General features: G+C 54.0%; 1 protein-coding gene and 1 long non-coding RNA gene across 22 annotated transcripts in view; one reads left to right on the plus strand and one right to left on the minus strand.

Moving 5' to 3' along the window:
• Positions 1-25,487, minus strand: part of PAX8 (paired box 8) — a 55,437-nt gene that overhangs the window by 16,722 nt on the left and 13,228 nt on the right. For 2 of the 5 annotated variants that reach the window (XM_031441279.2, XM_010997867.3), the window contains 7 exons: positions 9,188-9,353; positions 7,047-7,247; positions 5,663-5,751; positions 5,255-5,380; positions 4,826-5,001; positions 784-904; positions 164-376 (listed from right to left, as the gene is read on the minus strand). In XM_031441279.2, the coding sequence (XP_031297139.2) occupies positions 164-376; positions 784-904; positions 4,826-5,001; positions 5,255-5,380; positions 5,663-5,751; positions 7,047-7,247; positions 9,188-9,353 (1,092 nt within the window). The remainder of the gene's footprint in view (positions 1-163; positions 377-783; positions 905-4,825; positions 5,002-5,254; positions 5,381-5,662; positions 5,752-7,046; positions 7,248-9,187; positions 9,354-25,487) is intronic. The other 3 variants (XM_031441282.2, XM_031441280.2, XM_031441284.2) reach the window with 3 other exon arrangements.
• Positions 313-4,001, plus strand: LOC105104187 (uncharacterized). Of its 17 annotated transcripts, none has more exons than XR_010378819.1 (5): positions 313-364; positions 716-805; positions 1,068-1,190; positions 1,531-2,623; positions 2,711-4,001. It is a non-coding gene; the product is annotated as an uncharacterized LOC105104187 (long non-coding RNA). The 17 variants fall into 17 exon arrangements; XR_010378814.1 differs by having other exon boundaries at positions 321-410; positions 681-805; XR_010378827.1 differs by having other exon boundaries at positions 321-410; positions 681-796.

Below are 25,487 nucleotides of genomic sequence, written 5' to 3' on the forward strand. Positions count from 1 at the left end.
ACGTCCCAAAGTTGCCAGGGGAATCGGGAATGGGCCGATGTAGACAGGACTAGGGGCCAGGGAGGGGGCTGGACGCAAACCAGGGGACTGGCGGCCGGCCCTGAGGACCCCCCTCCCGCCCCCGCGATGGCTGCACGGCCCGGGAGGGACCTCCCTGTCGTACCTGAGAGGAGGGCCTGGCCCGTGAACTGCCCGTACACGGAGGCAGCATGGGGAAAGGCATTGAAGGGCGGGACCGAGGCACCGGCTGGGACCCCGGGGCCGGAGCCGACTTGCTGCAGATCCAAAAAGGCGGAGCTAGATAAAGAGGAAGGGGTGGAGCTAGAACTGGACACCTCGGGGGTTTCCTGCTTTATGGCGAAGGGTGAATGAGGATCTGCCGGAGGGAGGGAGACAACAAGGAGAGAGGGGTGTGAGATGACGGGGTGGGAACATGCACAAACCAAGCCATGAGATGCGGGAGGGGTGCGGCGGCGCGGGGCGGGCTGGCCCGGCTCCTCCCTGAGGCTCGGCGGGGGCGGGAGGGGCTCCGCGGTGTCCCCCGGGCTGGGTGAGGAGCGGGGAGGGCAGCTCCACCTCCCCGCGGTGCCTCTGCAGGCGGAGGAGGGGCGGAGGAGAGAGGGCGAGACCCTCCTGACCCACACGGAGGCCCAGCCAGCACAGCGCCCTCTCCTCTCCAGGCCCAGGACCCTAACACCTTCCTCCTCTCCATCAGCCAGCTCTGCCCTCCGGCCCATCCTCGCAGCGCGGGCCACGCGGCCCAGGGGATTCTGGGCTTCGTACCTGCCACCACGGGGTAGGTCTGGTGAGTTGAGAGGTTGCGCCCCAAGGGTGTATTGGAAGGGGTCAGGGTGGCCTTCCCGTCGTCCAGGGCGCTGTTGAGCAGGGGCAGCGGGTAGAGGCCCTGGGGAACAAAGAGAAGTCAGTGCTCAGTGGCCCTGGGCGGCAGGCCCACCTCGAGTGACCCCCCCCCCCCAGCCCAGTCTCCCCAGGAAACACTCCCTTCCTCCCTGTCCCCTCTCCTGGCTCATTCTTGACTCCACTCTGGGCTGGTCTCTGACTCACAGTGCCCATGCCCTCATCCGCTGCGCCAAAGGGGCCAACATCACGAGCACCTACATTTGCAGAGAGCGAACCTTAGACTTTGCCTGTGCTGGACCCTGATCCATTGTCCCCAACAGCGCTGAGACGTGCGTGAGCCATGTTAATATTTTGTCTGTTTTATATGTTGAGAGCCTAAAGCCCAGAGAGGTAAATGTTGCAGGTGCGTATGAAACAAGGACTAAGCTGTGGATATCAGATCCTTGCCCAGTTGTTGTCGCCGGCAGTGAAGTGGTAGGCCAGATGCCCCCACTGGAATGGGGCTTGCTTTCCTCTCTTTCTCTACATCCAAGCAAATATAAAAGTGCAGATTTAGCCTGAATGTGACACTTGGGGTTAACATTGTTTAAAAATCTCTTTATCAGGTACCTGAGGGTTTTCTTCCTTAAGACCTCATTTTATCTTATCTTATTATTATTTTTTTCAAAGCTAGAGACTTATTGTTAAGACCCCATTGAGATTCCACCCAGCCTTCCCTGATATGAGCAGGGCCACCTCCTAAGATGCTCCGTCAAGAAGAACTTGTTCTGTTAAAGGCAAGATTATACCACCCTTCACCATGACTCCCTCCCACCAGGAGATGAGACTGAACACACCTGCTCCCCACATGTGGGTCACACATGTCACCAATGGGCCATGGGAACCAGTGTGCAAAACTGAATTCGAGGAAAGCTCCGTGGTTACATAACAGCTCCTCTGAAGGCCATCATTTTCAACAGTTTCCATCCATCCGGGTTCTCTGAGGAGCCACAGCACATTCCGGCTTCATGCCCGGCACTTTGGGAAGTTGCAGTCAATTCTGGAGGCCACGAGGGCATCGTCAGCGTGTAGCGGCAATTACTGGCAAAGCGGTGCTCTGGTTCCATGCCTTCCGAGGGGGCCTGCTTCTAGGCAGGGTGGAGTGGCTTAGAGCCTGGCTTAATTAAATTGAACCAAATGCCTAACTTTTAGAGAGTGTAAGAAAAGTTTAAAATGCTTTCTGGATGTGTTGATTTGATACCAAATACCTTCTCAAAATCCTACAGCTTTCAAAAATCTAGGCGATTCAGTGGGGAAAAACAAAAAACCCACCTATCTAGTCAGATACTTTGCTGATGTTACACTGAATGGCTTAAACATCCCAGTAATGACTGGATTTCTTACTGCAATTGAACTTGGCTTGCGGTGCAGAGGGCACAGTGCTTTAGGACTCAGGCCAGTTTGAACCCTGGTTCTGCAATGACCAGCCAAGTAGCTTTAGTCTCTTTGACATCTCTGAGCCTTGATTTTCTCACCTGTATAATGGGGATCGTAGAATCTACTTCCTGAGGCTGTTGCAAAGATTGAGTGAGGTTTTATAAACCTACATTAAACACTTAGCACAGAATGCTTGGTAACAACACATGCTCAGTAACTTGTTATTTTAGAGTTATGGGAAGAGTCATAAGCTGTCCAATTTGGTGTCTGCTGTCATAACCGTTACATCCTGTCGAGCTGCTTCTTGGTGCATTGTAAAACGGAGGAATGAGAGCTGCGTAGACTCGTAAGTATGCCTGGTAGTAAAGTAGCAACGAGGAATGAGGCCGCTGGGCATTGCTATTGAGTGCTTTGTCCCCTGTTGGTTTTACAGAAGAGATGACCATGTCTTTGCCGCATGCTGAGGTCAAATGTGAAGACCTGTGCTTCTCGCTCTCCTGGCCAGAGGGCCTTCCTGTGCCCAGGTGAGAGCTCACGGAGTGTTCATGTGGCAGCACTGAGCGTCACCAAGGCGGGAACAGCAAGGGCCTGGACACGAGGAGCCCTGGACACAGGCTGGGTTCTCCCTGTGTCATCCCCCTGACCAAGGAGGGGATGGACGAGCGAGTGGATGATTGGCTGAGGGAAGGAATGAATCAATGGTGGATACGGCTGAACCTCTGTCTCCTCATCTGTAGAGTGAGGTGGGGAGCACTTCTGTGGTTTTCAAACTCTCTCCAGTCTTCAAACAAGGACTTAGATAGAAGCACTGCCTCTCAAGCAGGTGACAGCGGGACCGTCTGAATGAAATCAGGGCTGGCAGGCCTGAGCTCCACAGCCGTTTGCCTCCCCCCGCCCTCTCTACCGTCACTGGCCCTGGGTCATCTCCATTACAAACAGAAAGACTGGGCTTGGGCATCCCCGTGGTCCTTCTAGCCCAAGGCTGTCTCATTGCACGATCCCCCATGTACGTGTACCAGCTCGTGCAGGGTCTTGGGGCTCTTTGTAATGGATCAGGGTCCCTTGGGGGGTTGGGGACAGAACCAGGAAGTAGCTCTGTGACCCAGCGGGTCTCAGCGGCAGGGTTCTCTACCAGGACCTTGGGGTGTGCGGGCTCCCCCCGGCCCACTGCTGTGGCCCTGCTTCCTCCGCGGGGAGCCATGTGCTGACTCCAGGATGCCCAGCCGGGCCCTCTCCCCAGGGCTGCTGACGGCCAGCTTTCCCCGCACCCCTCCTGGTTGCCACAGCCCAGGCTGATAAAATCGCTGACGCAGATTGTCTGCCCAGCTGCGGTGCTGGCGCCGGCCCAGCAGTGCAGACGGCCACTGGCAGTGGTTCAGCCCATTATTGGCATCGTCACCATTGTTCTACTCAGATCTTAAAGGTGTACGCCTCCCTCCTGGGTCAAATGACAGCATGAGCCGGGAGAGGTGAGCAGACACCGGCCTAGTGAGAATCCTCAGCTGCCTGGCCTGGTGGGGTGAGGGGGGAAGACACTGCCTCTCTTGATGGAAAATAATGAACCGAGAGGCCAGCAGGCCTGGAAGTTTGGGCAGAGGTTCGGAGTATTCGTTGGGCTCTGGGGAGACCTTTGACAGCTCTGCCAGCTTTTCATAGAAGCCAACCCACTGTAAGGCATTTCACTTGTCCTGAGCACTGGAAATAAAACTTTCCTGTACCTTCCAGTTTATTGTGCTCAATTTCTCAACATGTTCACTCAATATGCCTTTATCGAGCATCTGTTAGAAGCGGGGCACAATGTTAAGTTCTAAGATAAAAAAAGATGCCTCAAGGTGCTGCCCTGTCCTTAAGAAGTCTGCTGTGTCTTTACACCTATGTCCACTAGATAATTAGGGTACCCCTGTGAGCAGTGCCCGGAGCGGCCAGCCGGACATGCAGAAGCACGGACCAGGCAGAGGCAAAGCGAGTCTGAAGGGCAGGGAAGGATTCGTGGACCAGGTGATGCTTGAGCTGTCATAATGGCCGCGCGGTATTTTTCCAGGCAGAGGAGTGGGAGGGAAGGCACTCGGCGAGGAGGGCACACGGTGAGCCAGGGCAGAGAGGTGTGAACGGGAGTGGCGCGGTGGGGAGCGTGAGCAGGGCAGGTGCAGGGGTGGGCAGGCACAGTGGCCCGAGGCGGGGCTGGAGGTGCTGGCTGAGGTCATGGTGTAAAGGCTGGAACTGTGGCTTTATTGTCCTGGGACCTGATTCTGCTGCCGGGAGTGGGCACGAGGGATGGCATGGCTGTTTGTACTGCTCTAAGCTCAGAGTCCATGGGTGAGGAAAGGCCAGCAGGCTGGGAGGAGAAGGAGGAAGAGGCTGGCTTTTGGTGGAATAAAGCACGTCACAGGCCTGGAGCCGCAGGAGGCATGTGCCCTGAGCCCATCCTAGCAACTTCTATCTGCTTTGGTGGCAGGACGGCAGGCAGATTTCGGTAGCTTTCAGAGACCACACCTGGCTCTGGCCCCCTGCCTGCCTGTTCACCTCCCGAGCCCCCCGGGCTCCTCACCTGCTCGCCTTTGGTGTGGCCGGGGGAGGCATAGGCCTCCGGGTAGTGCTGCCTCTCAAACGGGCACTCAAGCGGCTCGAGGTGGTGCTGGCTGAAGGCATCCGTGCGGAGGTGCTTGCGGGGCCCGCTGCTGCTGCTCTGGGAGTCGATGCTCAGCCGGCAGCTGTCCTGGTCACCTGGCGGGCATCCCCAGGCAGAAAGAAAGCTTTTAGGGGGCCCATCAACCCATCCCCCAGGCCAGAGTGGAGAAGCAGTCTTGCTTCGAGGGATGGAAAGGACCAGGCTCCCGGGCCTTGGGGCCGTGGGGACTTAGAGACGGGCCACAAAGTCATGGGTCTGTGGGGAGGGGTGGTGGCTTCTGTCCCATCAGAGCCTGAACAGACTGCCCTCCTGCACCCCCAACCTGCCCTCTGGCTCCCGCACACTCACTGTCGTCCATCTTCCTCTTGCTGTCGCTGCCGGGCGGGGCGATGCCCAGGAGCCCGTTGATGGAGTAGGTAGAACCCAGAGAGTCCGACTGGGGAGACTCAGGGGGCGTCACGGCGGAGCTGGGGACTGCGGTGGGGTGAGAGGGAGCGTCAGGAGTTGGGACTGACACCCCTCAGAGCCCCGGCTGCCACCGTGGAGGAGTCAGCGGACCTGCCAGGGTTGTTGCCTAAAGTGCTTCCCCCCCTTAAATATTGCCGTGAGTCCTCCCGGAGATCCCCGCCAGACTTTGTCCCAGTAGAAAGGCGCAGTCCTCACACGGGTGTGTCTGTGCGCAGCTCTGTGTGTGTGTGTGCTTAGTGTGTGTGCGTGCAAGGGGCTGAGCGTGCCTGCGGGGCCCTGAGCACTCACTCAGCGTGTGTCCTGGGCTCAGGGACTTGGTGGCCACACAGCTGTCCACGGGGAGGTTGAAGGGTTGCTGCACTTTGGTCCGGATGATTCTGCAAGGAAGAGGTGAAAGAACCTTAGAAGAGGAGGAAACGGGCTCCTGGCTGCCCCAGACCCAGTCCCCGTTTGGAGGTCCCTCTTAGGTATCTAGAGGCACATCGGATTCAGCCTGTCCTCCCTCAAACCCACACCTCGCTCCTCACATCTGGTCCTTCCCACTCTTCTCATTTCCTGATTGGTTCCTCCGGTCCCTCCAGGCAGGAATACTGGGGGGGCTCAACGTCTGCCCTGCTCCCTCCTCCATCAGGCCCAGCGTCAGGCTCTGTGGGTTTGACCTTGTAAATCTCTCCAGCATCACCACCCCATCTCATTGCAACCACCAACTCTCTCCCTCCAGGGTCACTCACTGGCCCACCCTTATCTGCTCTTGACTCTTTCTAGTCTTTTCTTTCTATCACAGCCAGAGTGGGCTTTCTGCAATGCAAGTAAGCCTCGTGCTTAAAATTTGACAAGGTTCCCATTGCTTATAGGTCAGAGACAAGAATATGTAGCATGGCCACCAGTTCTGATGGGCAGCCTACTCATGCTCCTCTTCTATCTACTGGTTTTCTTTCACTTTCTTGTATAAGATCCTGTTAGCCACAGGGCCTTTGCACATGCTGTCTCAGAGCTCCTTTCACTCCCCCTTTCACCTAGTTAATTCTTATTCGTTATTTCTTACTCAGGAGCACCTTTTCATAACATGCCAGCCTATGGCAGTTCAGAACCCTCATATGTCTCTCCTTAGCTGCCTTATAGCATCATTTTTACAGTTGTTGCAGGCACTTGACCATTACTTCATTGGTGTCTTCCCACTAGACTAAGCTCCACAAGGACAAGGCTTGTGTGTCCCCAGGCTCTACACATAGTGAATGAATTATGTATGTATGTATGAATGAGTGAGTGAGTGAATGACTGATGGAGATAGTGAGTGAATAACTGAATGACCAATCAAATGAGTGGATGCCAGAATGAGGTCCAGGTTAGGGATCTCATGCCTCTCTCAGGAAAGGATCAATTCAAGAGGAAGATTCTCTTATTGAATGAAAGAGGATGTGGTATGTGAGGAAGGAAACTGCAGAGAGAACAACCCAAGGCGGGGGTGGGGGTAGGGGTGGGGATGCCGCAGGGCAGTGAGGAGGCTGGAAGTGTGGTACCTGCCCTGGGCCTGGGGCACTTCCTGCCTGACTCTTTGGCCTGCAGCCCCTTCCGAGGCTCTGTTCCACTCAAGCCAAGCCCTTCTTCAGGTCCCCATCATGATGGCCCCAAAGCCCAGGGGCCCTGGCCCCCGCTGCGGAGCCCCCCTCACCTGTTGATGGAGCTGACACTGGGCACAGTGTCGTTATCACAGACGCCCTCGGCCAGCAGCCGGTCTCGGATCTCCCAGGCAAACATGGTCGGGTTCTGCCGCTTGTAGTCCCCGATCTTCTCCACCACCTTGGGGGTGGCCACCTTGGGCTTGGAGCCCCCTATCACTCCAGGCCGGATGCTGCCAGTCTCGTAGTACCTACTCCAATAGAGAACCCCAAAGAATTACCCAATAAGCAGGTGGGGTCTTGGCAGGAACTTAGCCAGAGACTCTCGTTCCCCCTGAGGCTTCTGGGAAGGGGCCCGGGGTCGATCATGCCCCTGGGCTGGCCTCTGTCACCTGATGTCCCCAGCACTGCCTGTTTCCCTTGCATGGGTGGGTTTATGCTGCTACCAAACCGGAACTCTCTTTGGAAGACCTCACCCCAGGACACCTGGCATCTCCTTTTTCCCATTGGCCCTCTGGCCAGTTGCCGGCATCTGAGCACGTGCAGGAGCCACCTTAGGGGGCACAAAGCATCTCCCTTCTAAGAAGGGACATCTTCACATCCACGCTCTGTGTGCACACAGGTTCACCATGGCTGTCTTCTCCATCCAGCTCCTCTGGGTTGAAGCATGACTTACTATCTTCCTTCGCCATCTTGGTTTTACCCTCCCTCCCCAGGAAGCCAGCTGGGGTCACTGGGCCCTCTGCCCTGTCTTGCTGGTTTTACCTTTGCTCTCCATAAAACACCCCCCAGCCACTACTCCCGGCCACTGGTTTTCTACCAGGTTACGTGGTTCAAGCTGAAGCCGGTCTTCATGCACTCTGGAACCCCAGCTTGGCCTGGAGCCCTGGCCACATCCAGCTGTCTAAGAACTGGGCCTACTCTCCCAGGGTCTCCACCCCACCCCCATCCCCCAACTAGCTTCTTCAGCAGATCAGTGACCTACGTCAGGAGAGCCTGCCTCCCTTCTCGGTGGAAACTCTCTGGTCTCTTCTGCCGTGAAATAAAATCAACTCCTGTGTGTTGGAATTTCCCCTCGGGAAAATGCACCCATCTGGAGACCACCCCCTCCTGATGCTAGCCGGGAACTCACTTCTCCCTGACAACTTAGGCCGGGAAGGCAGGGCTGTCTGTGCTCAATTACAGGTCAGGCCTTGGCCACTTTGAACCTGAGCTCCTCTTGAATCCACTTATGGGTTGGGTAAGGGGACAGGTACAGCGAGCTGGCACAAAGCCCTAAGTCCCTTGTGCACACGGGCACTTCTGCTGGAAGTGGGCACTTGTGCCCCAGACTGCGTGGCTGCATCAGCCCCCCCAGTCTTCATGTTCCTGATCCCTAGACCCCAGCTTGGGACCGTTCCTCTAAAGTTCTGCTTCAACTGGTGTGGGCTGGGGCCTAGTCATCAATTCTTGCCTTCCTTCCTTCCTTCCTTCCTTCCTTCCCTCCTTCCTTCCTTCCTTCCTTCCTTCCTTCCTTCCTTCCTTCCTTCCTTCCTTCCTTCCTTCCTTCCTTCCTTCCTTCCTTCCTTGATGAGTCTGCTGTGTGGCCAGGGCTATGAACTGCCATTCTGGGGTTAGTGTTCATAAAGTGTCACCTGGTCATCTTATGAAAATCACAGCATCCAGCCCTGGCTCCCAGAGAGGTTGATGCTGTAGGTCTGGCCTGGGGCTTAGGGATTGCATTTCATCAAGCAAGCCCCGAGCTTGGGTCGCAGATGCTCTGGGAGTTACCGTTTGAGGAACACAGACTCAGATGTCCCTCGTGCTGGGGTTAGACCTCAGGAGCCACCTCGGATTGCGTGTCCCCTCCCTACTGGCTCTGTTTCCCTTGGTCTCAGGATGGGGAGGGCCTTTGGGGAAGAGTCTTCTGCTTTAGGAACGGAGAAGCCTCTGGAAAATGGGACATGGGGCAGAGGAGGGAAAGGGAGAGGGAGACAAGCCAGGAAGGGGAAATGGACAAAGAAGGACGGAAAGGCAGGAAAACCACAGGAGAGGGAGAGCGATGGGGGCGCCCAGAACCACCACCACACTCTGTGCAGGTCCTGGGACCCAAGCTGGACTCGGGGAGGGGACCCGAGTCCCTGGTAGGCCTCGAGGTGGGCTGCAGAGGGCAAGCCCTGCAGGGAGGGTGGCGAGTGGTGAAGTTTGTGCTTACCTGCCAAGGATCTTGCTGACACAGCCATGGCTGACACGGAGCTGGCGGGAGATGTCGCAGGGCCTCACGCCCTGGTGGGCCAGGTCCACGATGCGCTGACGCACCACTTCGGGCAGGGGTCGGCCGTTCACAAAGGCCCCTCCCAGCTGGTTCAGCCCTCCGTGGCCTGAAAGACAGCAGTCCCGGGGAATGTTGTGGTCAGGTAGGGAATCGGCCCACGTGTGGGCACTGGCTATGTGAGAGCCTGTGAACTTGAACCCCCAGCGGGAACACGGTCGCTCCTGCTGCACCCCATCCTGCTCCCAGCCTCTGAGGATGACTAGCTCCAGTGCAGGGGGTGGTGTCTGACAGCAGAAGGGCACATCACCATCTGGGGACCTTTTGTCCCTGCTCAGTCTCCTCTTAGACCCTCAGCACTTCACCCCAAATAGCAACCCCACCACCCCTCTCCCTCCTTCTGGAGACTATAGAAGGAGCTGAGGATTCAGGGTCTTCCTGCTCTGATACTGAGCTATGTGACCTTGGCGGAATCCCCTCTCCTCTCTGTGCCTCCACTCCTCATCTGTGAAACGAGGGCACAGGGCGAAATCAGTGGTATTTGAGTTTCCCTTTCTCTCTTCTTTTGAACCATAGAGCCAGACTTTTAAGCACAATCACATTGAGAAACACAGACACAAAAGAATAAAAGCAGAGCTTCTCCAGTTGAGCTGGGGCAGAGGAGGCCCAAGCTCTATCCGTGGGTTCCCAGCCTGAATGGCCCGAGCACTGTTAGGAGCCCTGAAGGGCTGGCAGAGACTTCACTGGCCCCGGCTCCCAGGGTTCCAGGGCTGGCAGGCTGGGCTGTGGGCAGTGGTGCAGGACGTGGACAGGCCGTGATGTGCACATGTTTCCTCAGCTTCCTTCCTGACTCGACCTCTGCCCTCTGCCTGCAGCCTGTGTTTCATTCTGAGCCCTTCTGCTTATTCAGTACATATTTACTGAGTGCCTACTTCGTGCCAGGCACTGGTCCCTGGCCCTGCGGATGCCGAGGTGAAAAAGGCCGATGTGATCCCTGCTCTTGCCTCACAGGGTTTAAGTGAGGATCCAGACCGGCCAGTTACTCACCGCATGGCCACTGCTGGGACAGGGGACACGCGGGGGGTCTTGGGAACCATTGGATGGGACCGAGCCCAGGCTCAGGGGACCATAGAAGTGTTCCTGGAGAAGTCTGAGCTGAGACTGAAGCTAAAGATGGATCAGACCAGAGAAGGAGAGAAGGAAGAAAGCTAGAACTGTTCCAGGCAGTGGGAACAGCATGTGCAAAGGCTTAGAGGCAACAAGCTGCTGATCTGCTAAATTCGTCAACATATTCAACTTTCTAAAATCTCTGGGTCCAGGTGGGGCTAATTTCAGGCCTGCGATCTTCCTTTGGCTGATCAGGAGACCAAGGCTTAGAGAGTTTCAGTGACTTGATTTATATGACAGGTGACTTGGCTTCTATGAAGAGAAGTCAGGATCTCACCAAGGGTTAAGGCTCCCACCAGGGCTGTTGGGTGAGCCCAGGTCTATGGCCAGAACCGACCCTGGGAACTTGGGACTGGTCGCGCAGTCCTGCGCTGGGACGTCTTTTCACACCGGGGCATGATTTGGTGATCTGGCCGGGATGGCAGAGCCCCGGGGGTGGGAGTCGAGGGAGCTGGGAGGCGAGGAGGAAGAGCTATTGCCAGGCCTTCCGTGTCAGCCCGTTAAGGACTATTTACGGCCGAGGGTGGGAAGATCCTCTGCTGGGCACACTGTGCCCGTTACTGCCCACTGACTTAGCACATTCAGAACCTCCTTGCAATGTGTCCTCAGGGGCCCAAGCTGCCTTCAGCAGAGCAGTCAGTTTCTGTTTGGAAAAAAAAAAAAAAAGAGGCTGTAAGCGCCTCTGGCCTGGGCACTAGGTCAGCAGCAAAAGCCTGCTGGCCAAACACCCTGAAGGAGGGACGCGGTGACCCAGCTCCCTGGAGGAGAGCTTGGACGCTGCCCTGTTTTAGGCCACTTGGCCCAGCCAGTGTGTCTCCACCAGGGTTGGGAAGACATGCCAGGTGGTCGGCGGAGGGCCTGGATCTACTCCTGAGCCCAGTTAGCTGGCTTCTCATTGGCCACAGGCCGGCCGTTTGACCCTCACTCCATCTGTGTTGTTTTTTGGCTCATTTGGGTCCAGACACTGAACACAAGGGGGCGCCCGATAGCCACCCAAACAAACAAGACCCTGAGCAGTCCAGGTTTGTCCCAAATTTCCAGAACCTAGGCTGCCACGTCACCCACCGGGCTCAGGTGTCTGTGCTAGGCCCGCTATGTCTGGAAGCGAGATTTCCTACAGGTGGAGTTCTTCACCCCTAGAAAGGTAGCAGGTGTAGAAAGCCAAAGGCCATTCTCTGGTGGCATGCACTGGGAATTGTGCCTTAAAAACAAATCTACTCTGTTTCTCCACTGAAGCTGTGTAGGCCATTGTCCTCAGTCTTCATGAAGGGCTGATCAGCATCCTTAGAAACCCGGACCCTCAGGACCCCTCCTGAAAGGCAATTTACTAGATCAGCCTGCATCGGTGTGAAGGGAAAGATGCAGTCATAACTCTGGCCCTTACCCTGTGAATTCTCTGGGGCTTTCTTTTATGTTACTGGCTTCTGAGTTCTTTGTGTTACGGTTGGGCCAGATTCCTGCATTGACTCTGCCTGTTTTAGTTTCATCATTTGAGAAACTTGAGGGTTTTTTTTCCCAGCCTTGGTGTTTTCATCCATTGAATGGGAGCTAAGCCAAACTTCTTGCAGTGTCTGCTGCTGATCTGTTACAGCTGCCAGAGGAAAACGGGGGACTGAGGATGGAGAAACGTTGGGTCAGAGGGAACTCTAGATCAAAGTGTAACGTTTTCCTGATTTTTAACATTCATGTGGTTGGAGGCCATGGCCCAAGGTTGGCCCTAGGACTGGAGTGGTGGTTCTCAAACTTGAATGTGCATCACAATCACTCGGGGGGCTTGTCAGGACACAAACAGCAAAGTCCTGAGTGTCTGAATCAGTAGGTCTGGGATGGAACCAAGAATTTGCGTTTCTAAAAAGTTCCCGGATGGGGCTGATGCTGTTGGTCTGGGGCCACAGGGTGAGAACCACTGGTTTAGACTGGGCAATGGCTGGTAAAGAAAATTTAAGAGAATAATTAACTACATACACACCTCCCATCCTAGCCCCGTCTTCGTAGAATGATAGTGCTTACACGTTTGTGTATTACAGTTTTCATTTCTCTTAATCTCAGCACATGTGTGCCAAGGACCTCCCATGAATCAGGTGCAAAGCACTGAGGCTATCACCTTGGACGAGACAAGAAAACTGGCCGTGATCTTAAACTCTTTGGGGGGGATGCAGTCAGATGAATTGGGAATCACCATGTTAAAGAAGATTCTGGAAGATTCTGGAAGATTCAGGAAGATTCTGGAAAGAAGAGTCAGATGCTAGGGGAGCCCAGAAGTGGTCAGAGGGGATTTGCAGGGAGGAATGATTAGGAGAGAACCAGGTGAAGAAGCTTCCAGAGGAAGAAAATCCAGGCCCAAGGCATTGATGTTCTTGAGAAATGGAAAGACATTGACTGTGACCATAGGACAGGCAGGATGGAGAGTCTCGAAAGAGCCTGCTGGCTGCAGAAGAAGATGGCCCCTATGGTTTGAGGTTTGGAGCTGAGTCCCCGGAACGGAAGGACTTTTGTCCCTCCTGTGTCCGGTGTGGGGGAGTCAACTCCTTTGGGCAAGTCACCACCAAACACCCAGAGGTGGGTGCAGCCTTCCTTCCTGCCACAGGGAGGGCCGGGCCACCCACCATCCTGACCACCTAGCCGTGCTGCTGCAGACACGGTGGGCTCTGAGGCCGGAAGCCAGGAACGAGTGGGAGACCCTGGATGAGCCAGAGGGGAAGATGTGAACCAGGAAGAGGTTTGACGCTTCCTGAGCAAAGGCCCTTTGTGTGGTCCAGAGGGTCATGGGGGTGGCGGGGGACAGTGAGACGGCCTGGTCGGACACAAGCAGGTTCTGGGTGTGACGTCCTCAGACAAGGGGAGGCCAGCTTGCTTGGGGGCAGCGAGCGCAGGACCCACAGTGGGGTGTGGCCCCCATCTCTCTGTGCCTTGCCCTCTCCTCCCGAGGGTAACTGGAGAAGAGAGACCGTAGCTCGCTAAAGCTGCTGCTTGCGTTTCTCATCACTTTCTCACTGATTCCTCATCCTTTGACCCGTTCTGCCCAACTCCATACACCAGCCTCCCACGGCTTTCACATGAGTCACTCCTCCCTTTCCCCTAGGGCCGTCCCCTAGACCTACAGTCACAATGAATGCTGCCTTCCCAGCCCCTCCTGCAAAACAAAACGAAACGAAACAAAACCAAACCTCCCCTTGCCTACGAAACTGTTTTTTCCCATTGTTTTCAACCAAATTTCTCAACAAGGTGTCATACTTGGCTGTTTCCTTCACTTCCTCCCTTGCTAGTCAGTGGTCACCTCCCGACCCACTTGAGGTTTAGCAGATGCTCAGCGACTAAGAGCTAGGTGGATGGCGGGCCGTGGAGGGTGCTGAGTTCTCGCTCTAAAAGAGGCTTCCATGACAAGGACATCTCTTGGTTCCTTGTGCTTTTGTTTCTCTTTAATCTGGCTCTCTTCCTTCATTTGTTTCATTATGTCTCCCCCCTCCCCACCCCACCCTGGGCTTCTCTTAAATCCAGCTCACCCTACATCCTTGGTGACCTGCCCCCCACTCTCATTGTTTTACCTACATCCCCTGTACTGATGGCATCGTGGGCATCCAGGTGTCTCCAGTCCAGATCATTCCCCATTTTTGTACTCAGCATCCTACCAGAAATCTCCTGGGTGACAGAGACTCTTCTGTGAGTGTCGCCCTAGTTGGTCACGACACCAGCTGCCATGGAAACATAAACCCGGCCCTTCATCTTTATATCCTGCCACCTTCCACCACCCTCTCCGCGCTGCACCTTCTGCGTGACCTTAGAGCAGTGTGTCCTCCTGCTCTGGCGCCTTTGCATGTGCCGTTCCCTCTGCCTGGAACTGACCTTCCCCTCCCACCTAGTTAATTCTCTCCTGCCCCACAAAGTTCAGCGCAAGTGCCCTCCTCCAGGCGGCTTTGCTTTATCCTACAGAGTCGGTTAGGGCCTCTGTTTGGATGTTCTCAGCATCCTTTTCCTTTCTTGCATGGCATTCATTCAGATGTTCATTTTATATTTATTTGTTGCGTGATTACACATTTGAGTACGGACCGTCTTCTCCCACCAGAATGAAAGTTCCCTGAGAGCATGACCGTGTCTGTTTTGTTCATTATTCAGTTAGAGAAGATGTTCAAGAAATATACAGCATATGAATCAACTAACAGCCTTCTGCTTCTTCCAGTCTCTCCATATGGAGTCCTCTCCAATCCATGACATTTTACCTGCCAAATATTTACCTAACCAGCACCTTCCTAGCCATCCCAAGAATCCACACGTCCACGCGTTCACTTATCCGTTCCGCGTACATGTATCGAGTGCCTATCGCTTGCCATGCGTTTTACTGGAAATGATTACACAGAATCGATCCCTGCCCTCATGGATCTGCCAGTCTAAGGATAGATCAATATTTAAAAAGCAAACACACAAATAAATGTACTATTATTACTTGGATGGATGCTAAGAAGGACACAGTATAGTATTAAAGAATAACGGGGTGGAGGACGAGACACGGAATTAGTTCCAGGTGATCCAAGAAAACTCTAAGTGACAGATAATCTGGGACGCACATGAGTAGGGGTTAACTAGTCACCTAGACTCCCTGGTCTCTGCCGTCTACCTGCACATGCAACCCTTTGTGGGGTGCGATACATCTGAGACCCAAGGCTGACCGTGTCACTCCACACTGAAGAAATCCTCCAGGACACGGCACCATCTCCTGCATGGTGAGGTCCGAGCTACTGAATCTGGAGGGCAATGTCCACATGAGCTGACCCTGGCTTACCTCCCCACCCCGCTTCCTACCTGTCTGAGCCTCGAACCTGATGACCCAGCAACACGGAATTGCTTGTTCTTTCACAGCCTTGGAATCCTCCCCTGTGTCCCTGTTCATGCTGTCCTCCATGCCTGCAGTGTTCTTTCCTTACTGTCTCCCGGTTGACTTGTACTCACACTTTGAGTCAGTCCGGGAAGCTGCCTCCTCCAGGAAGTCCTCCTTGCCTTCCCTCCCTGCTATCTCCGGTCCTGTCTTTTAAACATACCAGAGCACAACCTCTACCACCACCATGTAGTAGAACATAAGGGTCTCTTTTTCATTATTTATTTTTATTTATTTATTTACTTTATTTTTCAATAGGGATACTGGTGATTGAACCCAGGACCCCGCGCATGCTAAGCACGCACTCTACTGCTGAGCTATATACCGTCCCCCAACAGGATCTCTTTATACTGGTTGGGTCCTGCTGCAAGGATCCCGTGCCCCTTGAGGGACGATGTGGCTTCTTTATCTCAAAACCCTAATATCTAGTATAATGCTTGGTGCACAGTAAGTACCCAATAAACACTGGTTGAGTTAATTACTGGAAGGAAGGAAGGAAGGAGGAAGGAAAAAGGGAGGAAAAAAGGAAGCAGGCAAGGGAGGGATGTGAAGGAGGGAGGGAGGGAGGAAAGAAAGCTGCTCCAAAACAAGCTGAGTGAAGCCCACACATTCTTTTCCCCAAGCAGGAGTCTGTATCTTTCAAAAACCTACACTCTTAGACGTGAGTTGTTTTAAAGAGGGGATCCAGACATCATGACGCAGGAAAAGAGAGGCTTGCCTTTCTTCTACAGGAGCCGTGGAATGAATGCAGGGACCTTCCTGTTGGCTTTTGCATCCAGCCTTCAAGGTCAGCATTGCATGTGTGATGCGTGTCAGGCTCACACCTCCTCTGGGAGCGTCACGGCTCACCCACTGCCTTGCTGGTTCCGGGGGGGCACTCCGTGAAGTGACTGCTACTGTCACCATTTTACATCACTCTAGGACACTGTCACCAACGCAGGCTGAGAAGTCTTTTCCTTCTAACTCCGGCCATTGAGGGTTATGGAGGATGACGAGGGATTTACAGCTCTGGTGGGGAGATTTCAGCGTGTACTGAGGGGCAGAACCAGGAGAGACAGCTCAAGACAGGAGGAACAACTGTTTACTAGCAAAGCTATGCCCTTCCTGGGAGCTCAGCCATCCAGGCTCAGAAGCCCCTGGAGAAGCTTCTGGCTCCAGGTTGCTGGGCATTGCTGCTCCTAGGTGTCTGCCAGGGTCCTGTTGGTAAAAAAAGAAACTGATTCTCCAGTTCTCACTGCCAAGATGCTCAGCACTGTGTTCTGGGTTCAAGGCCAAGGACACAACCAAGCCAGCCCTGGAATCCTGTTTCCTCAGCCCTTCTCTGGCATTCAGTAGAGTATCAGTCAGGGGCCGGTTGGAAAACCCAAACTTATTTCCAGATATTTCCACAGAAGGGCTTTCATGCAGGGACCTGCTTGTCTGGGCTTTGGAGGCTGGAAGAGCACAGAGAAGCCCTGGCGTGGCCCTGAGAGGGCACCTGCAGGAGGGGGCCATCATTCCTAGGCCCGCGGGCGGAAAGGGAAGAGGCTGGAGTCCTCAGAACTTTGATGCTTGGAGGAGGAGCCCGGGGAGCTGGGCCTGGACCTCCCAGGTGATGCCACATCCTGGCTGCTGCTGGTCCATCCGAGGTGCCCATGAGGCTGGTTTCAGGAGAGCTGGAATCTGGATCACCTGCCGCTGCTACGACAATGCTGACAAGAACCACGTGTGACAAGAGGACATCCTGTACCATCCTCTAGCCTTTCAGCCCCTGCCCCGTGGCCCACTTCTCAGTCCCTCACAGAAGCATGAACTGATAAGTAGCTTTTGAATCTGTCCTCTCGCCCTGATAAGTGGGCAGTTTTCATTTACTCATTTAGTTTCATCCACCGAAGCTGTGTAGGGTAGAGTTTAGGAGAGCAGGCTCGGAAGACAGACAGCAACATTCAAACCCTTTCCCCACCTCTGACTTTGGCATGAACTTTGCCGCTCTCCGCCTCTCCTGCTAGGCGTGTTGTGTGATCTACACAACATGATGCACGTATAGCACTCGGACAAACAGTCTCCATTACCCTCTGACCATCATTGCTTCCGCGACAGGCACGGCTCCAGGCTCTGGCGACCTGTCTTGGAGGTGACGGTTTTATGGGAATGGTTTCCATTGAATGAACTTATTTCTCAGCAAGTGACAAGCTCTCCCACCCCACCTACCCTTCTTCTTGCCTGGATCAGCAGAAGCTCTCTGTCTTCCAAAATCCTTAGTGACGAGCAAAGGGCAAGGTTCTGGAATGCCCTGAGGGGCAGGAAACAATCCCAGCCCTTCTTTTCCCTTCTGGATCCCCTGTCGAGGTGGTTATTCATTCATTCCTGGGCTGGTTCTTGTTGATTCGTTCTCTCGGTCTGTTGGCCTCTGTCCCTCTCGTGGGGACGCCATGTACTTTCATGCAGCCCAAGAGGGCCCCAGGTTGTGAGGCCATGAGGACAACTCCAGCTCCCAGCCTCCTATGCTCTCAAGTTCTGGCAGATCTGAGGGTCTCCTAGAGGCCCTTGGAATAATAAGCTAGACGTTTGGCTTTCTCGGATGCTCTAGATCAGCCCAGAGAGTGGGAGGGCTGGTAAGGATGGAGGGTGGGAAATGGGGCCAGGGGTCGGGGGTGGGGGCAGGTGGTAAAGATGGATTCCCCTGGATTAGTCTCTAGCTGGGAAAGAACCACACTTGGCTTGTGTTTGGCCAATGCTGGACTTACAGAAGAGGAAAAAGGGGAAGGAAAACATAAGTAAAGGTTTTCGGTATTCAGTCCCGCCCTGCTCTCCGCCGTGAGTCAACGCTTAGGAGTGACGCTGACAGCCGCGCAGTGGTGGCGGTGCTCGTTCTGGAGCCGGCTGAACGCTCTAAGCACTTCGTCCCATTTAGGTCTTGTAACAGCACGTTGTCCCCATTTTACAGATCGGAGCAGAGACCGTGTGCAACTTGCCCGAGGCTGCATGGTCACAAAGGCGCAGAACTGAGGCTCAAGCTGGGGCCTCCGAGGTGCCGCTCAGCCCCGCCCACCCAGCCCCGCCCCTGGTAGCACGTGGTTATTCTGGAGGCGCCGTCAGACCTTTCTCTGAGGGGGAACATGTCTTCCCGTCACCTCCCCGGCTGGGCTGCTTTGCAAAGCCCACTTCAGAATCCTCTCTGGGTTTGCATTTTGCTGGGACCTAATATTTCCTCTTTGATGATTTTCTTTAGTCTGAGAACAAACCTAATGCCTTTACACTTCCCCCTCTTCCCTGTTGGTTTATTTTTCTCCACTCTCTTTGCATCCATCCATCCCCACTCCCTCTCTGCCCAGACTTTCCTTCTCGGGGTTTTTATTCTTCTGTTCTCAGTCTCTTCCCACTGCCTGGCTTGCTTTGATTCCACCCCTCGCTGATCGCCCCTGCTCCCCCATCTCACCTCCTCTTAGCCCTCTGCCTGCCCCGTCACCTCCACTCTGGTCCAAGATGGCAGACCTCTCCTGCACATCTCTCCCTCACGCAGTGGCCCTGACTTTTCCCTTCCCTCTACCTCCCGCCTCCAGCTCCTCTGGTCGATCTGCCTCCCCGCATCCTCTTTATTGCCTGCATGACTGCTCGGGTTCTTTATCCCATCTTCCCCTCAAAGGCATTCACAGCTCGGCTGTTATTCTTGTATTAGCATTGAACCCATTAAAGCTAATTTGTTTGCCCTAATCTCCATTTATTTTTCCCTAGTTGATATTAGATTTCCCTTTCTATTGCTCCAGCATGATTTTCTCTTTGTCTTCCTAATGGTCTACCCCCCTCTCGCTTCCTTGGTTAATCTGGTTGGCTTCACTGTGTGGTTTCCAGGCCTTTCTCCGCCTCCCTCAGCCCTTAGATTAACCCTGTCACCTCCCTCCCAGGAAGGGACCCAGCTCGGGGACTTCCAGGGATGGAGCTGCTGTAAATGTCAGTAGACCTCTAAGCTCCCTAAGAAAAGTGCTGCTTGATGAGAGGCCCTGCCTGGTCTCTAAGGCACTCTGGAAGGCTCGGGAATGCAGGGGCCGGGGAGCTGGAGGCATTTCTTGGCTAAGTTCACCTTTGGGACTGTCTTGAAGATTTCTGGAGGCCTCTGCCAGCTTTCTCGGATCCAATAAACTATACTGGTAGGCTTTTAAACAGCATGGGACCACTTTCTCCCCGTGACTAAGATTGGGTACCATCTCGCTTCCCTTCCTGTTTCTCAAACTGGAGGCGCACTCCTTCCTCTTCCTGAAGACGTGGTGCCTCTTCTCTGTGGATGTGGCTTTGGGGTGGCTCAAACCCACCTTACGCCCTGGCCTTCATGTTCCCGAGGACAGAAGCCTTTCTGGCCCAGCTCCCAGGAAAATTCACTCACTCACTCCCACTTCTCCACTGACCGCTCCGGTCCACAGCCCTCCATCTGACTCCCACCATTGGCCTTTCTTGGGGCCAGTGCCCTCCCTGCCCCCTAGACACCTAGTTCCTTGAGGGCAGGTGCAGTGTCCTACGTGACCGCAGGAGCTTGCGTTGCAGGAAGAAGGGCGGTGCTTCCTGCCCTGGCTGCACGCTAGAATCTCTGGGGCATTCAGGAACTTTCCACCTCTGGTCAGTTCAGCCAGAATCTCTTGGCATGGTGTCTGTATTTTTAAAAACTTCCTCTGTAATTGACCAGAGTTTATATCCACTCAGTAGATGGTCAATAAATATGTACTGAAAACATTAAGGAATTGATGAAACACGAACTTGCACTCAGGGGCTGCGAGTGGCACCTGCCAGAGCTTCTGGAGGTGTCCTGGATGCCTCTAGACTCCTGGCATCGCCCACCCCGGGGTTGCAGTGGAAAAGGCCAGGGCCTCTGCACTTGGGGGAGAGCGGACAGGCACGAGGTGGGCGCCCAGAGCCTGCTGACTGCGCACTTGGAAGCCTGGCATCAGCACAGATCGCTCTGCTTTACACTCCGATCCCCCTGGGGTCAGAGGCCTGCAGATGTTAACGCTGTTTTTTCTTTTAAAAAATGGGTCTATCTTAAAGCAATTTTCAGTTCATTAGATTTCAATTCAATGAGCGCCCACTCTAATAATATTCCAGGTTGCGTGTATGTGAGCAGAAGACACAGCTCTCACCCTTGAGAAACTTACAGGTTAATAATCCCTGACACCTTATAGAACCTTCAAGTTTTAAAACCCACTCGCAAGCACGGTCTCCTTTAATTCTTTCCACAACCCTGTGGCATTCCTACAGTGGAGTGTGTGCGCGTGCGTGTGCGCGCGTGTGTGTATGTGTACAGAGCCCCCAGCCCTCGTTGTGGGGGCAGGAGGAGGGAGCCTGGCCGCCCTGAGGAGTGAAACAGATAGAAACGAATGAAGAAGACTCGCTATTTGGCGTGTGACACAGTGAGAAAAATCTGTGACAAAACTGCATATCCGTGGTCTCCACACCTGTCGACAGCTGGTTCCCCAGAACCTGGCACTGCAGCCAAGTGGATGATACACTCTAACAGCCACGCAGTGCTGAATAAGGACACAGGAGGGCACACAGCGGGGCAGACCTAGCCTGCAGGTAGTGGTTTCAGGGAAAGGAGAGGGGCATGCTGAGAATCGGAGACCTGGGTTCCACCTGCTCCAGGACTCTGCCTGTCTGTGCTGCAGTTTCCTCATCTGGCTTGAAGGGCGCAGATCATCTTTACTGTCGTTTGAGTCCCACATCTACGACTCCAGGACTGCCCTCAGGAATGGTGGCTAGAAACTACCAGCAGAGGGCGCAGAGAAAGCTCTGCAGGGGACTTTGGGAAACTCTTCTGCAGAGGAAACTACCAGGAGGTGGCCCGGAGGCCACCTGTAGAAAGATGAACTGGGCCCCGTGGGCTGCAGGTGACCTGCAAGATGACAGAGAGAGAGCCACTCTGCTGACACACAGTTGAGGGGGGCACGTGAAGTACCCCATGAGGTGCCAGGGCTGTGACCACTTTTAAGAGCGTCCCTCGGCCAGGAAGGGGAGGCCATGTGTCCGATGTCACAGACACACGTCATGGCAGAACCAGGGCAAAAGTCATGTTTTCTGACCTCAGTCCCTGTTCATTCCACATCCCAGGGGGCCTCTTTGGGACCTGAGCACCATCTTGACTGGGGCCATCTCAGCAGACAGTGAAGGAAGAAGACGGTGGGGCTTGGGCAGAATCCCTGAAAGATTTTGGGTCCTTTTATCAGTCTGCTTGTCATTTGATTTTCTTATGTGATCAACACAGTCTGGAAGCTCTTTTCTGTGGGTTTGGGTTTGGGAAACAGAGTCCCTTCTCCTGTGGGAGCCTGGGGGTGTGAAAGGCTCTAAGGAACACCTGTTGGCTCCTCCTCTTTCTGTCGGTCCCCAGCCAGGGCGTCTATAGCTGGTGTCACTTGGACCTGAAGCAGCCAAAAGTCTCAGAGGGAGCTGAGTTAGACTAACCGCCTGCAACACCCAGATTGCTATGCGTTGAACTGTGTCCTCCCAAAACTCCCACGTGGAAGTCCTCACCCCGTTTCTCAGAATGTGACCATATAGAGAAAGAGGGTCTTTGCAGATGATCGAGTTGAGATGAGGTCATTAGGGTGGCCCTAATCCAATAGGACCATGTCCTTATGAAAAGGGGGAATTTGGGTAGAGAGAGAGACACACAAGGAGAATGCCTTGTGAAGATTGGAGGTATATTGTCACAAGCCAGGGAACAGGTGAGACAGCCAGCATGCCACCAGACACCAGGGGAGGAAGCACAGAACAGATTCTCCCTCACAGCCCTCAGAAGGAGCCAACCCTACCCACAGATGGATCTCAGACCCCTACCCACCCAGAACCACGAGACAATGCACGTCTGTGCTGTAACCCCCTTGTTTGTGGTCCTTTATTACGGCAGCCCCGGCAAACAAATGCACAGATCAACAAGGTTCCAGCTCTGAAACAGACCCGGCAGGCATGGGGAAGGCCCCTTGGGCTACAGTCCTGGATGTTTGGCTGCCCTTCCAAGTGACTTGTCAGTCTAAGGAGGGCTCCACCACTCAGGCAGAGAGCAAACGTTTTCTAGTATCTGACCCTCTCTGCCTGCACCTGCTTCTCTTGACATCGCCATCCTCCCACAGAGCCACCGTCCTGGTCCATTCCCCACCCTTCCATCCTTTGGCAAGTTCTTCTCTAAGGCAAGAGCTGCCACATCTCAGCCCAGTGAAGCCTCCTGCAGGGGTCCTTCACTCTTGCCCAGCCAGGCTGTGCTCCCCCCAAGCCCACAAGGACTTGCAGGCTTCTCCTCCTTTCAAGAACTTTCCGGATCCAGTCAAAAGGTTGGTCAGGAACGCACCTGACATTTGCAGAGCCCTTTCAAAGTGCTATCAGGTAAGTGATCCCGAAATTTAATTCAAGGTAACAAATATCAATGGGCCTTGGTTGCGTAGGGGATGGGTTTTCACAACTCTATGGGCAGGGAGGGGCTGGTACTCCGAGCCCATCCTGTGGGTGAAGACACTGTCTTGGAAGGTTAACGGCTCGTGCACAGCCAGTTAAGAGCAGACCTGAGATTGTATCTGGGTCTGATCCACTCCTGTCCACAGCCAGATGGAACATCTCCGGGAAGAGGGGTACTGGGCAGAGAGAAGGGCTGTCTCTTTAGAGGGCTGGCACGAAAGGCTCCACGTGAGGATGACCTCTGGCTGGGCCTCAAGGTGGGCTGACTCTAGATCCATATTCTCAGATCCTGATCTACAGCAGAATCGCGGGGAGCCCGAGAAGGACACAGATTCAAGAGCCCCGCCCCCCATTGGCTAATAGAGCCCCAGGAGCTTCGGACGTTAGACCAGAGAGCACACTTGAGGGATATCTGTATAAAGCAAATTTTCCAAAAGGTCCTCTCATTTAGCAAATATTTATCAAGCATCTATCATATATTTACTATGTGCCAGATATTGGTTGGGAAATTTTATTCCTAACCTACAGAATCTTGGAACTATTGGTCCCCACACATGTACCCTGAATCTGGCCCACCACCCTGCCACACTGATACCCAGCATCCCACAGGACGGTTCCCTTGCTGGGTCAGTCCGGCCCAGCGCTGCCAGTATTCGCTACTTCCAGTGGTCACTGCTGCCCCCCCTTGTCATCCTGCATCTGAGCCCAGTCCAGCAACGATGCCTCAGGAGCAGGAAGGTGTCCTGGTGGGACAGCTCGGGCCTCAGTGGCTGCATCCGTTTCCCTAAACGGTTGCTTTTCTCATTCTCTCTGTCCCATAGTGGCCACTTATTATAAAGAAAATAGAACAGTAATTATATCAGTGGCATGTGAAACGACCAAGTGTACTTCATGCTGGAAAAACTCTATTTACAAAATTCAAGTGTATGAGTTAGGTCAACCAGTGAAACAACGGGCCATGTTATTGGCGAGTCAGGTGAAAACGACCATCACGGGGATTTGTGGAGCCCTCGCTCCAGACAGGGTTTTCTCAAAGGTGCTGGGGATTCAAGGAGAACTGCCAGAATTCTTCCTCTCGCTTGGAGGCAGGTGCAGTGGGCAGTCACACGGGACGGTGTGAGAGAGGGTCTGGTTAAGGAAGTGGCACTTGAGCGGAGCTTGGCCAAGGGGGCGGGAGTGGGGACGAGGTTCCAGGCAGCTGCCACCGAATGGGGCAGAAGCACAGAGGTGGGAGTGTGCACGGCGTGTTTTGGAAACAAAGACTAGCTGGCTGGAACATGGGTCAGCATACGGAAACAGCGGGAATTCGGGTCGGTGGGGTGGGATGGAACCTTCTCGGATTGTACGCCCGCTGTTTGCCCACAGATGCCTGTTAATGATTGGATTAAGAGGAAGGGCAAGCAGGGTAATTTTGGAAAATCACCAGGTTAGGATCCTCTGGAACAGGGCTGGGACAGGAGGAAATCCGAACATTTTGATAATGTGAAACATCTAGCGATCACAGACGATCGCCAAGCTGTTCCACTTAATAAAAACACCACATAGATAAACAAGTTTATACTGTAGAGCACAAGGAACCAGATTCGATCTCTTGTAGTAGCTTACAGTGAAAAAGCACATGAAAACAAATACATGTGTGTTCACGTATGACGGAAGCATTGTGCTGGACACCAGAAATTGACACAACGTTGTAAACTGACTATACATCAATAAAAACAAAAACAAAAACGAAAACAAAAAAAACACCGCAAATCCCAGAGAGGACCGAGTACGTAGGTATGTAGCCCTAGGAATATGGAACCCGGTGACAAGGGAAGTGTGAGGTCGGGCCAGGTGAGGATGGCCGTGAGCGGGAACTGCTCCCCCACTAGCAAGTACATTCCGTGCACTTGACCCCGTCTTCCTGACGGCAGGGTGCAAGCACCCCACACTGTCTGAACCCCACCTGTCTTCCCATAACTGTCCCCTTTGCCCAGAGATGACCCTGGGCTCTGGATCCTGCACACACTCCCAGAGTGTCACGTCCCGGCTCCAGCAGGTCCCTCCTGAGTCCCCTGGTGGATTCCTGCCCCATCGCCAGAAAGGCCCTCCCTGCCTCCCCCAGCACCCACTCAGCCCAGCACGCCTCCCTGCTGCCCGACAAACTCAGCATTTTGTGTCTCTCTGGACTGAAGCCTTTTCTTTCTCTTTGTGCTTGTGACTTAAAGTCCAATTTGCTTTTCTTTCTCTCTAGAACATCAGCACAAAGGCAGAGGCACGGTCTCTTGATTCCTGTAACCCAAAGCCTAACTCCACGCCTGACACACTGAAGAGCTTGGTGGATGTTAACTCACTGAATAGAATATTTGAGTAATAATGTTCTCTGAGACAGCTTGGAATTAGAACTCAAGGCTTCTGTGGCCAGGGGATGAATGACTGGGGAGAGCATGTCATCAGATCGGGGAGTAACTGAGCATGATTGTGGGGGCACTGAGAGACGGGTACTGGGCTTGGCCAGGCTGGCGCAGCCACGCCAGGAAGTTAGAGCCGGTGACTAAAGGGATACCAGATGCTGCTTTAGGAGCTGGAGTGAAACCTGAGATGGTCCAGGTGCAGGATCCAGACTGAGTACCTACTTAGAAGAGAAATAGGCCGGGAAGAGAGGAGACGGGTACATCACAGAGGGCTAGGAACAGAAGCATCTCTGGAGAGAGAATCAATAGTTTGTGCATCTGAGAAGGAGAAAAATAAACCGTGATGTCTGTGGCTGGTATTATGGGATCAATGTTCCCCCCCCACCCCCCAAATTCATAT

Source organism: Camelus dromedarius, chromosome 33, assembly GCF_036321535.1.
Source record: "Camelus dromedarius isolate mCamDro1 chromosome 33, mCamDro1.pat, whole genome shotgun sequence".
Classification (NCBI taxonomy): Eukaryota; Metazoa; Chordata; class Mammalia; order Artiodactyla; family Camelidae; genus Camelus; species Camelus dromedarius.